Raw genomic sequence first — 20,602 nt, 5'->3', positions numbered from 1 at the left:
AAACAGTGCACACAGGAGGAGAGCGTCTGGGCACAGCTCAAGCCCCTCTAGCCCTCCCCCCTCTTTAAGCGCACGAAGACACCCCTTCAAGGTCTGATGCACACGCTCCACAATAGATTTGTTAGTGCTGTTGCCAGGAATGCTGAAGGTATGCTTAATGCCCCAAGCTGTACACCAGTGTCCAAAACGTGCACTTCTATATCCTGGGCCATTTTCAGTCTTTAACTCCTGAGGTGCACCCATGACAGCGACAGCCATGTACAACACTCTTATGCACTGCATGGCAGTCTGTCCAGATTGTGCCACAGCCCAGAGAAAACCACTACATGTGTCAATTGTGACATGCAAGTGATGGAAACACCCAAACTCTGGGAAACCCGTAGCATCCATCTGCCGAACCTTATTTGGTCTCAAACCTATGCAACAACAACTGAAATGTGAAGCATCTGGGGTTCACCCCTGCAGGAAACCTGTCAGCCGAATGGCAACCTGGGCAATTCTGTACAACATCACGTGCAACAACTGGAACGTGAAACATCCTGTGTAGTGACCATGCTGACTGCTGGAACCGCCCACGTGACACTTGCAACACTCCATGTATATTATAGGGGGAGATTAATTTCCCCTCCAAAGGTTATCTTTTGTGCTTCCTCTAGCAAGAGAGCAGCAGCTACTACTACTTTTGCAGGCAACTAGGCCAGCCCCGGCTAACGTGATCTAATAATTTAGATAGGTAAGCCACAGGCTTTTTGCCTCCTGCCCAATCCTGGGCAAGCACCCCATAAGCTGTCCCCTCCACACTGTTTACAAACAGAAAGAAATGGTTTCTTTAACTCCAGGAAGCTCAGGACTGGAGGGTGCACAAGTTCCTTCTTTAATTTATTTAATTGTCCTTCATCTGTTTCTGTCCATTTAAGTAACCCATCTTTGTTTAATTTACTATAAAGAAATTTAACTTTTCCACTGTAATCCTCTATCCATTGTCGACAATATCCTATTAATCCCAACAACTGTCATACCTGCCTTTTTGTTGTTGGGGCTTTTAGGGCCAAGATCCCCTCGACTCTCTCTGGGTCCAGTTTTTTGTCCCTTTGCTCAGCAAATGACCCAAATACTTCACCTCTTCCTCCACAAACTGCAGTTTTGATCTAGAAACCCTTAACCCTTGTAAACTAAGGAAATTTAACAACTGTACACTAGCCTGCCTCACGCTATCTTCATCTGTCCGTGCTATTAACAAATCATCCACATACTGTAACATTGTTGTTCCCGGTGTTCTATTATAATCCTGTAAAATTTGTTCCAAGGCCTGACCAAATAAATTTGGGGATTCTATAAATCCCTGGGGAAGGACCATCCATCTTAGCTGTTGCTTCCTATGAGTATCGGGGTCTTCCCATTCGAAAGCAAAATAATCCGTGTTGTCCTTGTCTAAGGGGCATGCCCCAAATGCATCCTTTAAATCTATTACACTATACAACCGGTCATCTGGGTGCAATTGGCTTAATAGGGTATGAGGATTTGGCACTACGGAAAACCTGGTTACAGTTCTCTTATTGATTTCCCTTAAATCATGTACCAGCCTGTATTCGCCATCCTCCTTTTTTTCTTTTTTACTTATTTTGTAAACCTCCGCCCTGTTCCGCGGACACTCGGTACCTGGCCCTGGGCTGAGGGAAACGACACGAGGGCCCCGCGAGGTGCCTCCACCCGCCCGCTCGGTCGCCCGACGTCCGGGACGGCGCGCCGAGGGGAAACCCGGCAACCGGCCCCGGCGACCCTCGGGGGAGCGTCCGCCCGCGGGGGCGCACCCGTCGTCCGCCGCCACCACCTCGCCCTCCTCCCGGGACCCGGGGTTTCCCTCCGTAACCCGGCGCCCGCCGGCAACTGCGGCCGGGAGAAGGGCGGCTCGGACCGCCCCGCCCGCGCGGGACTCGAGCCGCCCGGCCACCGATCGGACGGCCCGGACCCGGAGGCGGACCGGACCGGCGACGGACCGGCGCCGCGGGGAGAGCGCGAGGAGAGGAAAGAGGGGAAGACCGCAGCGAGGGGGGCGGGTCGGTGCTCCCGGACCCCGGCGCGACGACACCCTCCCCGCCAACCCCCCCCCTTCCTTGGCAGACGGGGCCGTCGGTTCGGGTGGGGAGTATGTAGGGCGGTGGTGACACTGGGACTTCTAAATCCCTTATCTTCTTCTTCCGCCCTCCTTTTTCTTTAGAGGGTATAAATGCATAAGGTATCCAGACGTGGGCATACTCACTTTCCTCTGAACTACCCAGTCCTCAGAGGAGCCAAAAAGGGCCAAAATACACTCTCCCCTTTTATGGGCTTATTGCCCCACACTAAATCATTTTGACTTTACTTTTTCCCCGCCTAGAAGGGGAATCATTCCAATTCTTAATCATTAGCCCTAATGGACTGTCTGGGGGAATAGGGGGTATACCTATACCCACACCACTAGTTCCCCCACCCATGGGACCAGAAGGCTTACTCTTCTTCTGTCCCATCTTCCGGAGCACCTTCACACACACTCACAACGCTTCCCCCTTGTCGTGGCCCAGTCCCTCGCGGGATGTGGGAACCGCACTACCGAGGGGTCCGCACTTGCTCCGCCCACAATTGGACGTCTCAGTCGTTGTGCTCCGGGATACCCAACCCCAACCGAACGGATCACCGGCCTATACTTACCCACCCCGTGGGTCTTCGCTCGGTCTTCGTGCACAAAGATTACTAGGGGTTTACCGGTTTTATTTTGTTTGCGTCCTTATTTTAGGTTCGTCGGTGAAGGGCTTGAGCAGGAGTTTCCACTCCTGGGGCCGCTGAAATCAGCGGGGCGCCTCCCCAGAAGGACCCCTGATCAAATCTCCTTCATCCGAGTCACGGCACCAAATTGTCATGAATTGGACCAAATCCGTTTTCAAATCATGAATAATTTATTGATTTGAGTAAGCGACCGCAAACAAAAACAGCGCTGGGCGACCACGGGAGTCACAGCTCCGCACGTGTGGCGCACCCTCCCCCTGCTGGCCCCAGCTTTTATAGTCTCTCTTGTATTCTGATTGGCTGCCGTGTTGGCCTTCCACGCCTGCGCTCCCTTGTTGCCGGGCAGTATTGCTCCGAGTGGTTCTTCTCTTCTTGTTGATTGGTCCCATTCTTCCCGCCACTCCGTTCCCCGCCGCTATGCTTTCCCGCCACTCGTTGCCACGTGGCGGGTAGACAGAAGCCGCAGAAACAGGGGCGGCCAGTGCAGGAGCCGCAGGGGCGCTTACAAAACCCGGAAGCCCGCTTGACTCCGTTCCGCGCAGCCCCCTCCCCAACAACAACAACAACAACATACCCAACACAATGAACAAACTTTCACCAACTTTTTACACCCGGCGCCGTTCGCCTCCACCACGGCTGACCGTTACCGCCACTCCCTCACAGCACGGCTAACCGACACCTGGACGCCCCGCTCCCCACCCTACGCCATTTACACCCTCCCCCCGCCCTCCTCACTGCGCAAGCGCCCCTTTGCTCCGAACACAACGGACCGGAGAGCGTCTATATGTGCGCGCGTGTGTGTGTGTGTGTGTGAGGCGGGGGGGCAACTGGAACGCCAGCGCCCGTCCGCGCTCACGTTAACGAGGCCTCGGCCAGAGGTGAAGAGATCGCAGCCCCGCGCCTGCGCGCTGCAGCCCGCCTTGGTGTGTGTGGGGGGCGCGCGTGCGAGGAGGCGCCCCCCGCGCGTGCGCGACGGCGCAGTCGGGAGGGGGAGCGCGAGCGCGGCGCGAGGGCCCGCGCAGGCGCAGAGCGCAGCCGCGGCGCGGTTCGTTGGCGGCTGCGCAGTGGGGACGCGGGGGGAGGGGTCGCGCGGCGGGGGGAGGGGCGGGAGGGGGGGCCGGGAGCGGGGGAGGGTTTATCGGGCGGCCGATTTTGGTTAAAATATTCAAAATGGCGGACGGAGGAGCAGCGAGTCAAGATGAGAGTTCGGCGGCGGCGGTGGCGGCAGCGGCAGGTAATCATTACTGCATTTTACATATTCATATTCATACTCGCACACGCGGCCCCCCCGCCGCCCGCCCGCCCCGCTTAGCATAATTTATTAGTACTCAGGATTATTATAATTAACGGCGCAGGAGGGAGCGGGGGGGGGGAAGCAGGCAGGCAGCCTCCCCGTGCGGGGACACACACACGCGCGCTCCCTTCCTCACCCGCCCGCCCGCTCCTTCGCGCGGGGCCGCACTCGCGGCCGCCCGCAGCCGGGGCAGCGCCGGGGGGCGGCGGGGTCCGGGGGGGGTGGGGGGGAAGAACAGCCGGGAGAAGGGGGGGCTCTGCGCGTTGGCGGCCGGGGGGGCTGCGGGGCCGGTGGGAGGCAGCCGAGCGGGGCGGGGGGGCCGGGGCAGGAGCCGCTCCGTGGGGCTGGGGGTGGGAGACGGGCTGGCGCTCTGCTGCCCACCCTCCTCCTTCCCCCCCCCTCCCCTCCCGCTCCCGGCCGGGGTTATTTCCCCCAGAGCCCGCGGGCACGGGGTGGATGGGTGCGGATGGCCTCCAGGAGGGAGGGGGAAGAGGGGGGAGGGCGGGAGCGCGGCGTGGCTTTATCTATAAAGCCCCCCCCCTCCCGCGAGGTGTGGGGGTCAGCGCTCTTCTGGGCTGGAGGGGGGGGGGGGTGCGCGGAGTTTCTCTTCGTTTCTCTTCCTTTCCCCTCCTTTCCCCCCCCCTTCTCGCTTGCCCCCCCCTCCCCCCCATAGCAGGGCAACCCCCCGGGTGCGGCCCCGCCGCCCCCTCCCCTGGCCCCGTGCGGGGGGCGCAGCGCGGTGCCGGCAGCGCGGGGTGCGGGCCCGGCTCCCTCTCCCCCCTCCTCTCCCTTCTCCTTCTCATTTGAATAATGTCTAATTCGGGGAGGTTTATATTATTGAAATGGCCGCCCGGCTTTCCCCGCCTCTCATGTTTAGTAATTCAGACCTTTAATAACAGCCACTCAGAGCCCAACGCCGTGTTTATATTTTACATTCGCCCCATGTGCTTTTGTGGTTCAATGTGATTCTTCTTTCTCGCTCTCTCTCGCTTTTTAAAAAATTTCTTGGCAACCCACAGGGCCCCGAGATCAAACCCAGGCGGTGTGAGGAGAGGAGGGGGAGCTGGGCCCTGCCTGCTCTGGCAGCGTCTAGGCCTCACTCTGCTGCTTGATTTATTTACTAATAACCAAAATGACCCCCTCCCCCCCCCCCCCCATCTCCACTCCACCCCTGCCAGCAAAAACAAAACCCTCCTGGGGCCTGAGCAGCATCAGATCTGCTCGTAGATTCTCAGACACTCATGTCTTTTAAATAAGGAGCTTATTTTTAATTTATAGCAACTCAGGACTGTAAAGCTGCGCCTTTCATATTTGCTTTGCTGAGGCTTGGGCATTTTTGGTCCCTTTGTCCTTGCTTCTTTTCCTTAAAGGAGAGTTGCACCTAATTTACGTTTCCTGGCACTGAGAGAGCTGCGGAAGACACACTCAAAATCCAAACAGCCCTCCTCTTCCCTCTGAGCACAAACAGTATTGAATACATTGAGGATAATCTTATTCGCTTTCTTTTTGCTTGGTGTGGATGCAGTTTAGCAGTGCTGTGTGTCAGATGCTTTTGTCGCTGCTTGTATCTGACTCTTCTGGTTGGCTGTGGGTTTTTTCTTTTCCCATTTAGATTTGGCTTTCAAGAAAAGAAAAAGATGCCACTAGGCAGCGCAGGGCCTAGGAAGGAAGATAAGTTTGCAGCGATTGTGCTGTAAGACCACCAAGTGGAAATTGAAATTAATCCTCTTAAATTGTCTGCAGTAATTCAGCGTTAAACCAGATATGGGGCTACTTAGAAAACAAATGGACTGCTTTATTAGAAAGAGGCGGCAACTTTAAAAACAAAAAATATTCATGTATGCGGGCACGGGTCTCGATAAAGCTGTCTAGGTTTTCATTAGTGACCATTGTTTTCAGCCCGTGGAGAAAAGGACCCAGCAGCAGGGCTCTTCCCAGTAACTGCGCCCATTAGCATGTAAACATCTCTGAAACGCCGTGAGAGTTCCTATGCCGAGCGCTGGTCAGTCTGTTTTGCACTTGGTTTCTACATTTAATTTCTCTCCAAACACCACGCTGCAACCGAATGAAAAGCGTTTGGGTTTCAGAAAGAACGGCTCCGGTTATTTATCCTTTTTGCTTCACCCTTGGCGAAGGCAGGCCTTGAATACTAGTGGAAAAAAAAAAAGAATCAGTGGAAGCGGTAATGAGACTGTTGAGGTGACTGACTGTTTCACAGCCCAACAGCACCGAGGCTGGCTGGACAAAAAGCCGTAATATGATTTCATGCCTTAAATAGCATATGTTTTTGCACTCGCTTCGCGAGATGTGGTCAAGCCGATGATGTCATTGGCCAGAGGACAAGGTGCAGTTAATTTGATTTATTGACCTGGGGTGAGGTGTAGCACTGAAACCTTCTCATAGGGAAACCATTTATCTGAGGACAATTTCCTTTATAGCAGCAATTTAACCACTGCTGAGACTGTAGATATTTTATCCGGGATGATAAAAATGTACATTGCGTCTTGCAAACAAAATTTCTTTGTCCCTGACGTTTTAGTAATTTTTATAGAACGCAACGCCGGACAGCGGCCTTGTGCAGCCTTACGGCTCAGCTGGGGTTTGTGGCTCCGTGTGCAGTTATTTACATGACAAAATACAAATGCGTTTCTCTCAAACATTTTCTGAGCCTGTGTTGTAGTTAAAAATTGTACTGGAATATCCAGCTTGATGCAGATAGAAACGTCTTTGGCAATGAAGCCTGCAGCAGTGTGTTAGTGGAAAGTCCCCTTTCTGATACCCTGCTACCCTGGCCTCGTCTTTGCTTTTTGAAAGGTGTTAGGACTAATGCTGAGGTATTATTTCTCAGTCCTGAGCAAGGATTTCTGTACTTTGCTACCAGTGGGCATCAGATTCTGCCTGCCAGTGGTGAGAGAATAAAAGACATGATGTTTTTTTTTCCACCTTTTTCCTTCCACATGGACTACCTGGCTGCAGTGAGGGTGGGTGGTTGTGCTGCTGTCCTGGTGCTTCCTAACTGCTGCAAGGGGGTTGTGTTCCTGTATTTTTGCTGTCTTCTGAGCAGCTGTTCTCAGGGACAGGAGCAAGAAGGCTCGTCTTCCTCAGTGAGTGATTGTGCAGTCTGGTTGCCTTTGCATGGTTATCAAGGTGGCTCTGCCTTCCCCTTCCTTCCCCCCCCCCCCCCCCAGTCCCACTCAAATTGACCAAAACTCATAGTCTAGCAGCTAGATGGATGAAAGAATTGGCTCTGTTATTACTCATGAAGAGCAGAACTGGGAAGGTGGATGTCAGTATGGTAACATTATCAACTATAGGAGCTAGGGGTAACTCCCTCCCTTCCTCAGAGGTAAGGGAGAGAACCCGAATTTCCCACCCTGTCATCTTAAGAGGAAAAAAATCTTGGTTTCGCTGTCACTAAGAATTTCTCAAAGATTAGCCCACAGTAATAATTCAAGCAAGTAAGTGTTGCACTGACTTCCTGATGCTGAATGTGAATAGCTTCTGGATGCTTGTCTTAGCAAGCAGCGATGATGAGATGTGGAGCTGCCTCAGTTGATGGAATCAGTGAGGTAACCTTCAGCTCCATCCGTCCTTTAAATCTGTGAAGCACCAACAGATTCTCTGTTAGAAGTCTCTTAGGCTGTGTTATTCCTACTTCTGGTCAATCCTAATAATACCCTGAAAAATGAGATCTTGACTGTCATTGTCACCTAAATAATCGTTGTCAAAGTTCAAGTGGTAAATCCGCATTCAAAGCGGCACCTTTTGGCTGTTCTCATTATGTTCATATATGCAAGGATGCAAAGAATTTTGAGGTAAATGTTTTGTCCCTCCTGTCAAGAATGCTTTTGTTTGATTGATCTGTCATCCTGCTTTTTTTCCTTTTTTCTTTCAAATAAATAGCATTTGTCTCTTCCTGAGATGCATTTGTTTTCTCTCTTGATTCTCTGCAGTAGTTGTTTGTACTATGCAATAATTTATTCATTTGCTTTCATCAAATTTTAGCTCTTTTGGAGTTCGGGACTTCAATCTGATTGCAGCATGTTTAATGCTCGTATCTAGACAGTTATTTTTTCTCAGCAATGCTTTCCATTCCCATCAAACCGTTGCTGCCCATAAAACAGCAATCTTGCTATTGATAATTTATACAGTTGACAATTAGGTGGCTGCTTACACTTAGGCTTTTATTACTTCTATCTTGAGAGATTCAGTGACAGTCCTGGCAAATGATGCTGTTTCACGACCCATTTCAATCTCCGCGACAAAGTTATTGTTCAAAGGGGTTGAGCAAAATTAAATATGACTGGAGTGTCCCAAATGTGGTGTGCTTGATTTGGGCGCTCGTGCTGGGATGTGAATGAGTGACCGTGTCGTGTTGCTGGGTAGGCTTACGGTGCTGTTTGCTGCTGCAGAGATTTGCTTCTCTGTTGACAAATTTTCCCACCCCTTTCCCTTTTGTGCTGTGCTGCAATACAAAGCAAGTTAAGTGTGGGCTTTGCTGGAGCGAGTGCGGGAGAACTGGTACATTTAAGGAAGGATGCTAGTCTTGCTTAGTGTATATTGAGAAATTGCTCGTGTTTTACTTGGAACTATTTGACAACAGCTAATGGAAAGCATGCACAAAAATACATTTTCCTTTCTATTGTTCTTTGGATTAAATTTCTTGTATGAATTGACCCTCATGTTGCTTCATGTGCACTTACTCTTCTCCTTGGAAGAAATAATTACTTAAAATGTCAGTGTTATTCCTTTCCCTAGCTTATTTCACAACTGGATAGGAGATATCTGCTGTTGTTAGTGTTACTGTATTAGAAATTACCTCTTTAATGCATTAGAAGGTCCTTGCAAAAGTGGTGGGGTTTTTTGTTGTTTTTTTGTTTGTTTGTTGTTTTTAATAGACTACTACTGACTAACTGAACTAGTTTAGGGTTAATAAGTAGCACACTTGAGTGATGAAGTGGTGGTTTGGAGCAGAGGATTTACTGGGTTCCAATCTTGAGTTTGTCACCAGTTTTGCTTGCTTTGCAGTTTTGGGCTAAATCGGTTTAATGGGCATGATAGAGAATGTTTTCACAGAGATGTTACTGGGGGAATAATTAGCTAATGTTTCATAGCATTTCTGAAGATAATGCTGTGCTTCTTCTGCTCGTGCATGTAATTGTACAAGCTTGTGTCCAGGTCAAACTTTGCTTAGGATGCTTCTGTGCTGACATGTTTGTGTGTTCTCATCAGTATTGGAGGCCTCCTGTTGTAAAGGCACAGATTACTGTCAGTTCTAACTACAGCGTGATGTGAGTCTGCTGTAGGGAACGCACTTCAGTGGCAATTTAAATCAGTCCGAGTCTAGCCTCCTCCCCCTGTGTGTTCCTGTCCCCTTCCCCACATTGGTGCAGATTCTCACCTGATTCCTTTGCTGAGCTTGTCTGGGGAATTAAGTTGGCAGAAAACAGGCCTTGCTAAAAATAATAGTTTTTTGTTGGTCTAGCTCTCTGAAATGGCTTGTGTTGTGTTTAGACAAATAGTGGCACCGATGGAAGAATGGGACAAGAAGCGCATACGTTGACTCAAGTCTTCTCCTAGTGCCATTCTATCTGGTGGCATTCCTGTTGGTGGAAGTCATGGAATCATAGCATGGTTTGTATCAGAAGGGACCTTTAAGACCACCTAGTTCCAAGCCCCTGCTATAGGCAGGGACACCTCCCACTAGCCAAGGTTGCTGAAAGCCCCATCCAGCCTGGCCTTGAACACCTCCACGGAGGGAACACCCACAGCCTTACTGGCTAATCTGTTCCAGTGTCTCACCACCTCACACTTCTTCCAAATATCTAGTCTCAATCTACCCTCTTCCTGTTTAAAACCATTTCCCCTTGTCCTCTTGCTATATGCCCTTATAAAATGGGGTGTTGCACTCTTGTCTGTGTGATCATACCATTTGCTTGGTACCGGTTCTGGCATCTACTGATTGCTAGGATGATGTAGGTTAGCTTGCTAACCTGGTGGATCAACTAGCCTGACATTACTTTAGATTGCAAGTTTGTGTGTTGAAGTTGGCTCAACAAAAGCCTTCAGTTCCATTAAGGGACACAGTAAGAGAGAGGATCAAACCAAGCAGGGGGAAGGAGGAATAAGAATCAAGTTTCCTCTTCTCAGGAGCCGCAAGCGTTTTAGTTTGCTTAGTTGCCTTGTATAGCTTCACTTTTGAGTGATGTGAGTCACTGCACAACCTCAGTTGATGAGCTCAACTTGATCTCAGATGGTGCTAGCCCAAGGGAAGTGATGGGAATGTATGGCCATGGGCACAGTGCTGGGCCTCCTATGCTAGCAACAGTCTGTTACAGAGGTTACTAGTGATGAAACTGCACTTCAGTAAATGAGTAGCTTAGAAACCAACAGATGCTGACAGTTGGACATGGTTTGTGCTGTCACAGGTATGACTGTGTTAATGGTTGCTGTGATAGAGTTTCTTAAATAGAAGTTCAGCAAGACCTATAGGTGGTTCCTATTGTTTCAGAGTTACCTACTTGAGAGAGGCTGTGGCTCCAAAGGGGGCATGCTGTCAAAAGTACCTAGGAAGTTACAGACACTGTTCCTTTTGCTAGATTTCTGTCTGATATCCATCCCTGTATCAGCTGTTTAACACAATGGGTTTGAAAAAGATGCATCTTCAATAAATTGTGCCATTGTGCCAACGAGACTTCTGTTCATCGCTTCTCTTTTTCTTTCCCTCTTCCCAGAGATCAGCTCTGGCTGTACAGAAATGAAGTAGCATATTAGCAGCCTTTGTAAAACGGCTGTATTTCACACTGTATGACATGGTGTGAAATCTTAGAAAAGAAAGCTACAAACAGCTAAATTACTTAAACTGTAAATATCGCAAGCTTAAAATATATGCACAAGAACCTGTTGAATGAGGATGGAGATGTAGCTTGTTACCCTTTTCCTTTAGGGTTTAAGGGCTGGTAGGAAGCTGCTATCCTTTTTGCAGTGAGCTTTTTTGCTGTTTGTTCTCTTTGTCCTTCTGATGATTCAGTTTGATTTGAAAAATGCCATGTGACTTAGTAATTTGTGCCTGACCATACCAGTGTGGAGTTGTAGCCTTATACTGCTTGGATATAGCCCAAGGGGAGGAGTATACAGTGAATAAAGGTAAAAATGACTCAGACATCTGATGAATCACTCATTTATATATTAGTTAATATGGTCTACTGAATGAAAAATGTGCTTTAAGTTTCTTTCAGGAATTCTACTGCAAAGATGCCTTTCTATTTAGCCATAATTCTGCTTCTTACCTGCTGATCTTTAGTACAAAAGGTTATCGCTCCTGTTTCAGTTTTCAGCTGTAGGTTTAAATCTGTATTGGAACTTGATTATTTTGAAGGCTGCAGAGAGATGGAAACGCCAGAAAATGCTGTCCAGTTCCCTACCAGCTTCTACGAGTGTTTCCCACTGTGTCCTACAGTGCATGTGCACACCCTTTGGGAAACGCGCTGGAAAGCTTGGGCTGTGAGTGAGTTCTTCTAGCTCTAATTGTAGCAGTAAAGACATCATCCGTTGCTTCTGACTGTTGAGGTTTGCTGTTCCCTTGCATCTCTCGTTGGGTCTGCCCACATGAGTGTTGTCTAATCCATTTCAGTTAAAATTAGCAGGGTTAGCAGAGACTGTGGTCTAAGCTGCCTGGAGTAGCCCAGATAATTCTGATTGAAATCTATGAGCGAGGGATAGTCTGAGTTGCTTTGTCATCGTACCTGAGGGTACAGTTCATGTTACACTTAATCCAATTTAAGGGTGGGTTGCTGCCAAAAAGAAGTGGGAACATAAGCAGGGAGAGTATTGGGCTGTCACTTTCTGGATTATTGTCTGTTCTGATAAAGGCTATGTAAAACTGCCCTAGCTTTTGGCAGAAATTGGGTAGCATTGCATGGAGAAACTGGAGGGAGGGAGAGCAAAGGGAGGAACAGCTTTCTGCTGGCAGTGTTTGAGTCTGAATGATGATGTCTGTTCTCAGTGTTTGGAATATGTGGCTCTTTTTTATTAAATGTGTTGATCTGAACTTACAGTGTAAATTATGAGTTTGTCCAGTACTGGTCAGTTCCCTTAAAAAAAAAAAGATGTAAAGTTATTTATACTTGCTGTTCCATTTCAGTTAGAATATAGTTAGCTGTAGAGATCTTAAGCTTGGGTACATGGAAATGCTTTTCAGAACAGTTGAGAACTTGTGTGTGTACTTAGTCCAGAGTCTAGCAGATCCTTACTTCAGGTGAGTTATTCTGTCTTAATGTGGCAAGTTGCTTGAATCTCACAGCATCACTAACCTTTATCCAGCTATCTACTGCAGGCACGGATGCTCTTTGCTTAGGCTGTTTGTATCAGAGTAAGAAGCCCTCAGTTGCTTGGCTGCAGTACTTTCTATCAAACTTAGCCAAGCATTGTGCTAGAAAATGATGCTGAAGTAGCAGCAGTGTTATTTTATGATTTTTATGCACGTTGTCAGAAGAGATGTTAGGTGGAAGTGTGAACTAGAAAACAGATCATCTGAACCTCTTCTGCTTACATGTCGTTTGCCTGTACAAGGTAGTTCAAGGGAGCTCTTAGCATTCTGTTGCACATTGATCTTCACATCCAGCTCGGGCAAGCACAGAGAGCAGTGTTCCTACGTTCTTGGGAACATAACCAAAGGCACTGTCCCTGAGTTTACCCTGGTTTTACATCAGGTGTCTGCTGTTGGAGGAGGTCAGGTGTATCTTGCATGTGAGCCAGTATGGTGATTTTTGATCTTTTCCTTCTTTCAAACAAAAATAGAATAGACTTCACACTTAACTCTCAGTTCATTTCAGGTTTCATAGGTGGTTCTTTTCTGACCCTAAAGTGCTCGTCAGCACCATAACAGTTCTGGAAAGATGATGTTCTTTGCACGCCCTACACACACAGCTTTGTGGAGCAATCTGGGTCTTGCTCTTACATCTTTCCTACTGTTTGCTTGTATGGGAACTAGAGAATTGGAAGCTTTTTTTGCTGTCTTACCTTGTGAAGATAAGGGGAAGATGGGAGGGGTTGGTGTGTTTAAAAACAATTCAGCCTCTATAACTGCAGCATAGAAAGAATCCACAGCTGAGTAGATTCTCAACTTTGTGAGGGTCTTGAGTGTCTTCCAGAAGTATCCTACAGGCACAGACTGCAGAAATCTGCATAATTCTGAGATTACTGGGAGGCTGCTGCTTTTCTCACTGCTGCAGGAAGCAGCGGCGTTATAAAGAATAATCTCCCTTCAGAGTTCCAAGAAGTAAAATTGCTTTTTATCACAATACATTTTAACTTGTTTGGTAACCTAGTTTCATCATGGTTGCACCTTATATGGTTCCCTTCTGTGGCAGCACAGGGACTTGTTCAAAACATGCTGAGGACTGACTAAAGCCCAGTGTCATAAAACTTCCTGAGAATGTGACTGAACCATGTTTGTGTTGGAAAAGCTACTTTGTTAATACCATTCTCAACATAGTTAAAATTGAAAATAGATCCAGGAATATTTTATAGCACATCTTTAACGTTATCTGTAGCAAACTAGCTATTTTAAGCTAGTGGCTAAGTTTAAAGGATATAGCATTGAATTTAAGTACTTCTTAACTTCAGCTTTCTGTCAGTTTGGGTAATGAACTCTTCAGCAATAGGAAGGATTTGCTATGTGGTAGTTTGAATAAAGGCATAAAGAGATGGAGTTTCTCACCTTGGTTTGTGGGGGGATAGGAGGAACAGGCAGTGTTTCTGCACTGTGGGGTCTTTAAGTCTGGTCTTTAAGTCTAGTGTTGTGGGCATCTTTAAAGATCTTAGAAAAAAATTCAGTTGTTTCTTCTTTTAATAGTATTGATTAATATGAATTAAAAATGTCAGGTATAAAGATGTACCAGAAGTTCTGTCCTCTCATTCTCCATATGTATTGTTAACGTCAGCGAAGTTTAGGATTAACAGAAGGACTGTTGTTGAGGTAAACCTCATACAGTGAGATCACTTCAAAGTTGCATGAAGAACCCTTTCCAGAGTCTTGACAAAATCTGTCATTTTCTGTGTGTGCTCAGAGAAGACACATTAGTTTTTAGTTGCTTAAGGGACTGGTTATCTGTCAGTCTCTCTAAATGCAAAATTAACTGCGGGCAGAGTGAGATCTTCATTATTTACTGAAGTTCTGATTTCACATGGTGTGGGACAGAGCTAGAAATGTTCTTATTTACAAATGAGGAAGGAAGTGTCATTGCCATTTGTCATATATTCTCATCACAGATGCATCTGTGGATTGTATAATACGGACACTTAAAGCAGCTTGGAATTATTTTAGAGAAGTTGAGAAATCTGACTGCGTTTCTGGTACAACTTGCTTGAGGTTTTATCAGCTTGCTGCTTTCAGTTTTCTGAGTTTGTGGCAGTTGTATTGACCGTGTTTTGTGTATTAGGCCATATGCCCACATACAGAAGTAATAATCACCATAGGCTGCATCTGTCCCTAAGGTTTTAAAAAAACCCCAAACACTTGGAAGGCAGAGAAATTGAACGTGCCCTTCATTAGCAGGGAATATGTTGATATGCTCAACAGCTTTCTTGCAGTATGTGGGCTGCTATGGGCAGTTGTTTCCTGAACAGGCTTAGTTCTGTGACAGGTTGGTTAGGGATTTTTGTGACACTGTCATCCAAGTTGTGGCTGTTGTTCTTAGTTATGTGTATTAATATTAAGAGAACATGGGAGACTCGTTGTGGATGCAGCTGTCTACTAATAACCTGTATCTAAACTCCTCACCCTGTTTGCAGCATCAGCTTTGAGTGTAGTTATTGTGATAAGCTTTATAAAGTCCGGGTGTTGGACAGGCAGACTGCTTTAGTACTTCTGGCCTTTGCTGTAATCAGTGTTCTTGATTGTAATAGAGAAAGTGTCCAGCAAAGGCACGAAGCCAGGATAGAAATGTGGTTTAATTGATAACAAGGATGTGGTTCTGCTTCCTTAGAAGCTGACGACCAGTGCACACTGGAACTCCATAGGCAGATTGACTCAGTGCATATGGCTCTGTGAAGGTGTTCTTTGGTCTGGCAGGAGTCTTAAGAGATTGTTTTTAAGAACTACTGAGGTAGCAAAGAAATACACTTTGCTATGTGGTGTGATCTACTTGTTAAAATTTGTTTGGAAGTGATTGCTTTGGTGCTCATCAACTCTTCAAGGCTGAACTGTGCAACATTTGAAGTGGGATTACTACGTGATATGAAAACTCTGGGGAGCATCCATGAGAAAGGCCAGCATAGAGGAAAAGGATGATGTTTTATTTCCAAGCAGACTGCTAGGTGGCCGCTCTCAGAGCCCCGCAGATTGCCGCACTGCTTTTAGTGAGCATGGAAACAACTGCCAGTGCTAGAAGGCCCTGCTAGGGCAGCCCTTAAACAAAAGGAAGGCTGGGCTCTCGGCGTGCCGGCTATCGCTGTGTTTTGCTGTATGACAGTCCCACTTGCACTGGCTGCCCAGCTTAGAAAATGAATGTTTATTTGTTGTCCCTGGGAGTTCTTGCCCCGCATTTCCTATTGGAGCACAAGTTTGTTGTATATGGCTGTGGATGTACGCACAGAGAAAGTACAAATAGCAAAATTACTCCGTATGGGAAAAATTATCATTTCAGTGGAAGAAAAACATCACTTTTTCAATTAGGCCCTTTTCATCACGTGTATACTTCACCAGGCCTCTCTCTGTGTGCCTGAGCGTTTAAAGAAGTCGCAAACCAGGTGGACAAAACGAGGCATTGAAAGGCAATTTGCTCCCCGCAATATCTTATTTCCCGTGCTGCTGAATAGGTGTATGTGGATAAGGAGGTTTCTTTTGTGGCGGTACAGGTGCGCGGTGGCTCTGCAGCAGAGGCAGGGCCAGTGCTTGAGACTCGCCAGTTGCCATGGAAACAATTATGATGTCACGAATTCAGGGCAGTGACTTCACTGCAGTCTACTCTCTTCTCAGCTTTCCTCAGCTCTGGCGCGGTGATAAGCATCTCTGTGTGATCCCGGGGCTTGTTTATTCAGTAACAACAACTTAATGCGCTCCAGGTCTCTCAAATCTAATGGCTGCTTAATATAGACTCATCCCCCAAATCTGGGATATTACGTCTGTCTTTATCTTATCTTTATTCATAGCTGTGTCAACCCCAAAAGCTTTCTGATGTGTTGGGAATGGAGAGGAAGATGCTTTTGTAGCTAGCTGAGAGAAATGCTTGTACTTCTCAAACTGAAAATGGGAGCATAGTAGTGACCTGTTATGTCCTCTCCCAGAAGATTTTGTTCAATTCTGACTTGCCTTTCTTTGTCCTATTCTTTCCTGAAGCAGGCAAAATGTTTTCCTGTTCTCATTTAAGGGTCTGTTGACCTGCAGGTTGTACCAGGAAACTTCCTGCCCATCAGCCTTTGGAAATGATCAGCTGTTTCTGCTCCCTGAGCACTTCCATTTGTCTCTGGGCTGCACACCTCCATTTCATTTCACAGGTAGCAGTGCTGGCTGCCTTCAGTGCCGCATCCTCTGCCGCATTCTGATAGCTAAGGAGAAGTATTTAGCATTTTTCCCATGTTTGTGAAGTGATAAGATTTCAACTTGAGCCTCCAATAAAATGTGGTAAAAACATTGAGCTTGACTGGGATGCTCGTAGTTTGTTGGCATAACTGGCTGTCTGTTTAGTGCTGGCTTAATGGCTTAACTCGGAGGTCGCCTGAGACTTCTAGGCCGTCAGACTTCTTATCACTGAGTAGCACAAAGTGTGTTTAAGTGGCATACCAGATATTTATTTTTTTTAACGTCTTGCATTGGCAAGGGAAAGGTTGTTCACCTTTTGCTTCAGTTCAACAAAGGTGGTTTCTGTAGGACCAAAGTTTGTTGTTAGTAGAAAAGCTTTCAGCACGCTTACAAAAGGGGAAAATATAGGATGTGTGGATTTCTTCTCGTGGCTTAGTACTGCGGTTATCATTTGCATTAAATTGTATTGAGCATCCATCCATTTATCGGAGGTTAGAATTAAATGACCTCTTCACATTTTTCTTCCTCTGAAGAAAGATGGAGACTTGAAATCATCCACCAGCAAATGGGAGAATGTCGCAGGCAGCCTGCGAGGAAGATGAAAAACAGAGCTGGAAAATTAAAGTTGCAGTTGTCTCTATAGACAAAAGGAAAAAAATAGGTGGTGTAGCCTGTCATTTCTGATGAGCTTATCGTGGAAGTTGAATTCTGGCACGCTGCAACTAGAGTTAGAAATGTGATTGAGATGTTGTTGTAATACGCTTCTAATACGGAGCTGACTGCAAAATGCTGTTGCTGGTGCTATTGTTCCTGTTACATATGTGAAGATGGTCTCGCGTATGCTGGTAACAGTTGTGTTTAGTAGGTATTTAATCAATATAAACATGTTATTGCCAAGATAGCTTGAATTAAAATCTCTAAATGTTATGTTTGTTTTTTTTTCCCCCAAAAATGCAGATTTATCTGCATGTAATGCCTGTTTTATTAATTTGAGAGTACTGATGCAGTTTGATTGCTGAATCTTTTGGTACTGAGATCTGTGTGCTTCTCAGCGTAGCACGCTGTAATTTAGCTGATAATTTCTGTTCCTTTCTAAGCATTAAGCTATTGGTAGGAATAGTGCTTTCTTAATGACAAACTGGCATAACAATATATGAAAAATTGCTAACTGAAACTTTTCAGTCAGGTGGAGATTAGATCGTTCAGATCCTAGCAGTGTTTGCCTGAGCTTGTGTTACAATTAGAAATAGTTCTGTGGCAATTATTATCAGACTGAATATACTTGGAATCTAAAGCTCTGGTCTACGGGTGCCTCGGCAGTGAAAATTCTCCTCATGTGAAGGGGGGAGCACAGGCAGCTTTCTAGAATGCTTGGGAAAAATGATCACCGTACTTGTGAAAAAGAATGGAAGCCTGGAATGGAAAAAGCGAAAATCAGTTTTACAGTGTGAGTGCCCATATTGTCTTTTATGAACAGGCAGGCTTATGATGTATCTGCAGTACATAACCTGCTGCTGTTTCAGACTTCACATTTAGGAGAATGGGATGATGAGCGTTGTGATGGGGAAGGAAGCCTCACCCCCTCACTCTCTTATTTTCTTTTAAATAATGAAACAACATAAGCTGTCAGTGTTCTTTATTCCACTCCTGATTCCTCTATGAGGACCAGTTTTGCTGTGGGATCCAGAAAAGGAACAGTTTAATTGGAATAGCTTCATTTCAGTGCTGTTGATTCTTAGCTGAAAATACAGCATGAAAATGACCTAATACAATAGTACCCAATTCTGCATGCTTAGGTTCTAGACTTTGTATAAGCAATCTTGTAAGTTAGTACTAATGCTGCTGTTCTGTTAAAGAGAGTGCTAATGTTGGTGGAAGTATGGACGAGTAATTAGCTTGCATTTCATGACTCAGCAGCTAAGAGTGGTTTAAATTGGATTTTCAAGGGCTAGGGCTGCTGGTGGTGATCTGGTACTTTTGGCTGCAGCTCTGAAGGCTTTTTCTTTGGATCAGCAGCTCTGAAAGAATTTGGGTGTGAAGAGCTGACGTGATGTTTTAGGTTACTTTGCCCGCTTTGCAGCCCAGAGACAAATTTGGGTCAGAGTTGGGATGTATGAAAGAGGAGTTAACAATAGAAAGCAAAGTCTTGACTGAGGGGCTGCTTGCTACCATGGAAAGGTTAGAAGGCTGCAGATATCAGGGAGGTGGTGTTTCAGGGACTATGCTTGGTAGAAAGCTGAGTTTCTAAACTCAATCCTGTTTGGGGGTCCTGCCTGACCTATTAACCTATTAATGTGTCCGTCTGTCTTAGTTCTGAATAGCAGGTGACCTTACCCATGGGTCCTCTGCTGCTACCAGTCTGCTGGGGAAAGCTGTGAACAACAGCACAGACCCCCCTTCAGAAGCGCCCTGTCCTCTTGTAATAAAACTTCTTTCTTTAGAGGCATTTATTGGCTTCATAAATTGCTATGTGCTTTGCAAAGACCTATCTTAAAAATTCAGTGTATAACCTTCCAAAGCAGTAAAGATTTGAAATTTGATGTTGTGCAGCCAATCAAGAGAATCTTAGTGCAGGGAAGCTGGCTGTAAGAAGCGCATTTCAGAGTTGCTATTGATGAGTTCTGACAAACACATACAATGTTAATTGGGAACCTTGAGAGAATGTCCATGAGTTTGTGCATAGAGATGAAGGGTCCTCCCCACCCCTCGGCCTGTTTGGGAGTTGCTGTTGGATGCCAGGATGACATGGTTATCCTGGCCTCAGCAGGCTGCCTGGCTCACTTTTTTTCCGCTCGCATTCAGATTACCCAGCAGCCCTTGTGCTTTGCTATGATCAAACGATACAGCCCTCATGGAAAAATGTGCTGCTCAAAGCTCTGTGTGGCTCCTGTAGCCAACTTGATCTATACAATGGGAAATAGGAAAGCCTTTTTTATCTGATTAAACAGCCGACATTGGCATGAAATCTCCTTTTTAATATCAACTTGCTAGAAGTGCTATGACAATACAAATACTTTTTTTTTTTCTTTCTTTTTTTTTTTTTTTCCCATTGTTGGGAAAGCCAAAAAAGAAAAACCAAAACAAAAAGCCAACCAACATTTCCTCATTTCATGTTTTACTGCCAGAGCGCTCTTTGATGTTCTTTGAGTTTAATCATCAGATGTGATAGCACGGTTCTACTTTCTGACTCGCTGTTAGCTGCCAGCATCCATCCTTCACGACGATGTTTTCCTGGTGACCTCAGTTATTGTTTCTTCTTGCTTGCTGTATTGATGTTAAAGGAATTGATAATAAAATGAAACATGTTTCAGCAGTAATCATTAAATTACAGATAATGAATCATCAGTTTAGGAAACAGCTGTGCCTGTTTTAGCATACAGTATGTTTGTAGATTTGTGTGCAAGGTGCCTTTTCTGGAGAAAAGGGACATTCTTTATCAGATGCCTGTCCTTCCAGCATGAAGTCGTGATTTCACTGAAACAAATACGCTGCTAGCTGTTGAAATACTGCATTCCCATGCATCTTATTTTTTGCCCAAAGCACAGTAGAAGGTACTGCACCTAAGGCAAAAAGCTGGAGAAGCTAGCTGTTCTAATATCACACTCAAATAGAAAGAAAAGGTGATGGTGATGTAGCCCTTGGGGATTTCCAGTCTTACAGAAACTGTCTTAGAATAAACCATGTTCTGAGTTCAGAACTTCTCTTTAGAAAACTAATGTGAATCTTGAGAAATACCTCTCTCATTGACACACACAAATGATACCCCAGAAGCAAATATGTATGTGGTTAACAGGACAAAATTTGACAAAGATGTCTTTGTTAACCTGACAAATTCACATTTAACCTGCTTGTGTTTATTTTTAAAAGCTTTTAAATTCTTAGCTAATGTGAAACCTACTGAGATGTCCCTACTGAGTCTCCCACTGCAGTCGGAGTAGATGATGGCTGTAGTGCTGAAGTTGGACATCTGTTCCAAAAGGGAGCCTAGAATAGGACTCTCTGTGTATCCAGACTCCCACGTA

At 46.1% G+C, this 20,602-nt stretch overlaps 1 protein-coding gene across 6 annotated transcripts in view; it reads left to right on the top strand.

The window, feature by feature from the left end:
* The first annotated feature begins 3,894 nt into the window (after nucleotides 1-3,894).
* Nucleotides 3,895-20,602, top strand: part of POU2F1 (POU class 2 homeobox 1) — a 108,675-nt gene continuing 91,967 nt past the window's right edge. For all 6 annotated transcript variants that reach the window (XM_072361238.1, XM_072361095.1, XM_072361019.1 and 3 more), the window contains exon 1: nucleotides 3,895-3,997. In XM_072361238.1, the coding sequence (XP_072217339.1) occupies nucleotides 3,934-3,997 (64 nt within the window). In that variant the 5' untranslated portion in view covers nucleotides 3,895-3,933. The remainder of the gene's footprint in view (nucleotides 3,998-20,602) is intronic.

This window comes from Excalfactoria chinensis, chromosome 1 (genome assembly GCF_039878825.1).
Source record: "Excalfactoria chinensis isolate bCotChi1 chromosome 1, bCotChi1.hap2, whole genome shotgun sequence".
Classification (NCBI taxonomy): domain Eukaryota; kingdom Metazoa; phylum Chordata; class Aves; order Galliformes; family Phasianidae; genus Excalfactoria; species Excalfactoria chinensis.
Note: the sequence above shows the minus strand (reverse complement) of the source record. Positions and strands in the feature narration are given on the sequence as shown.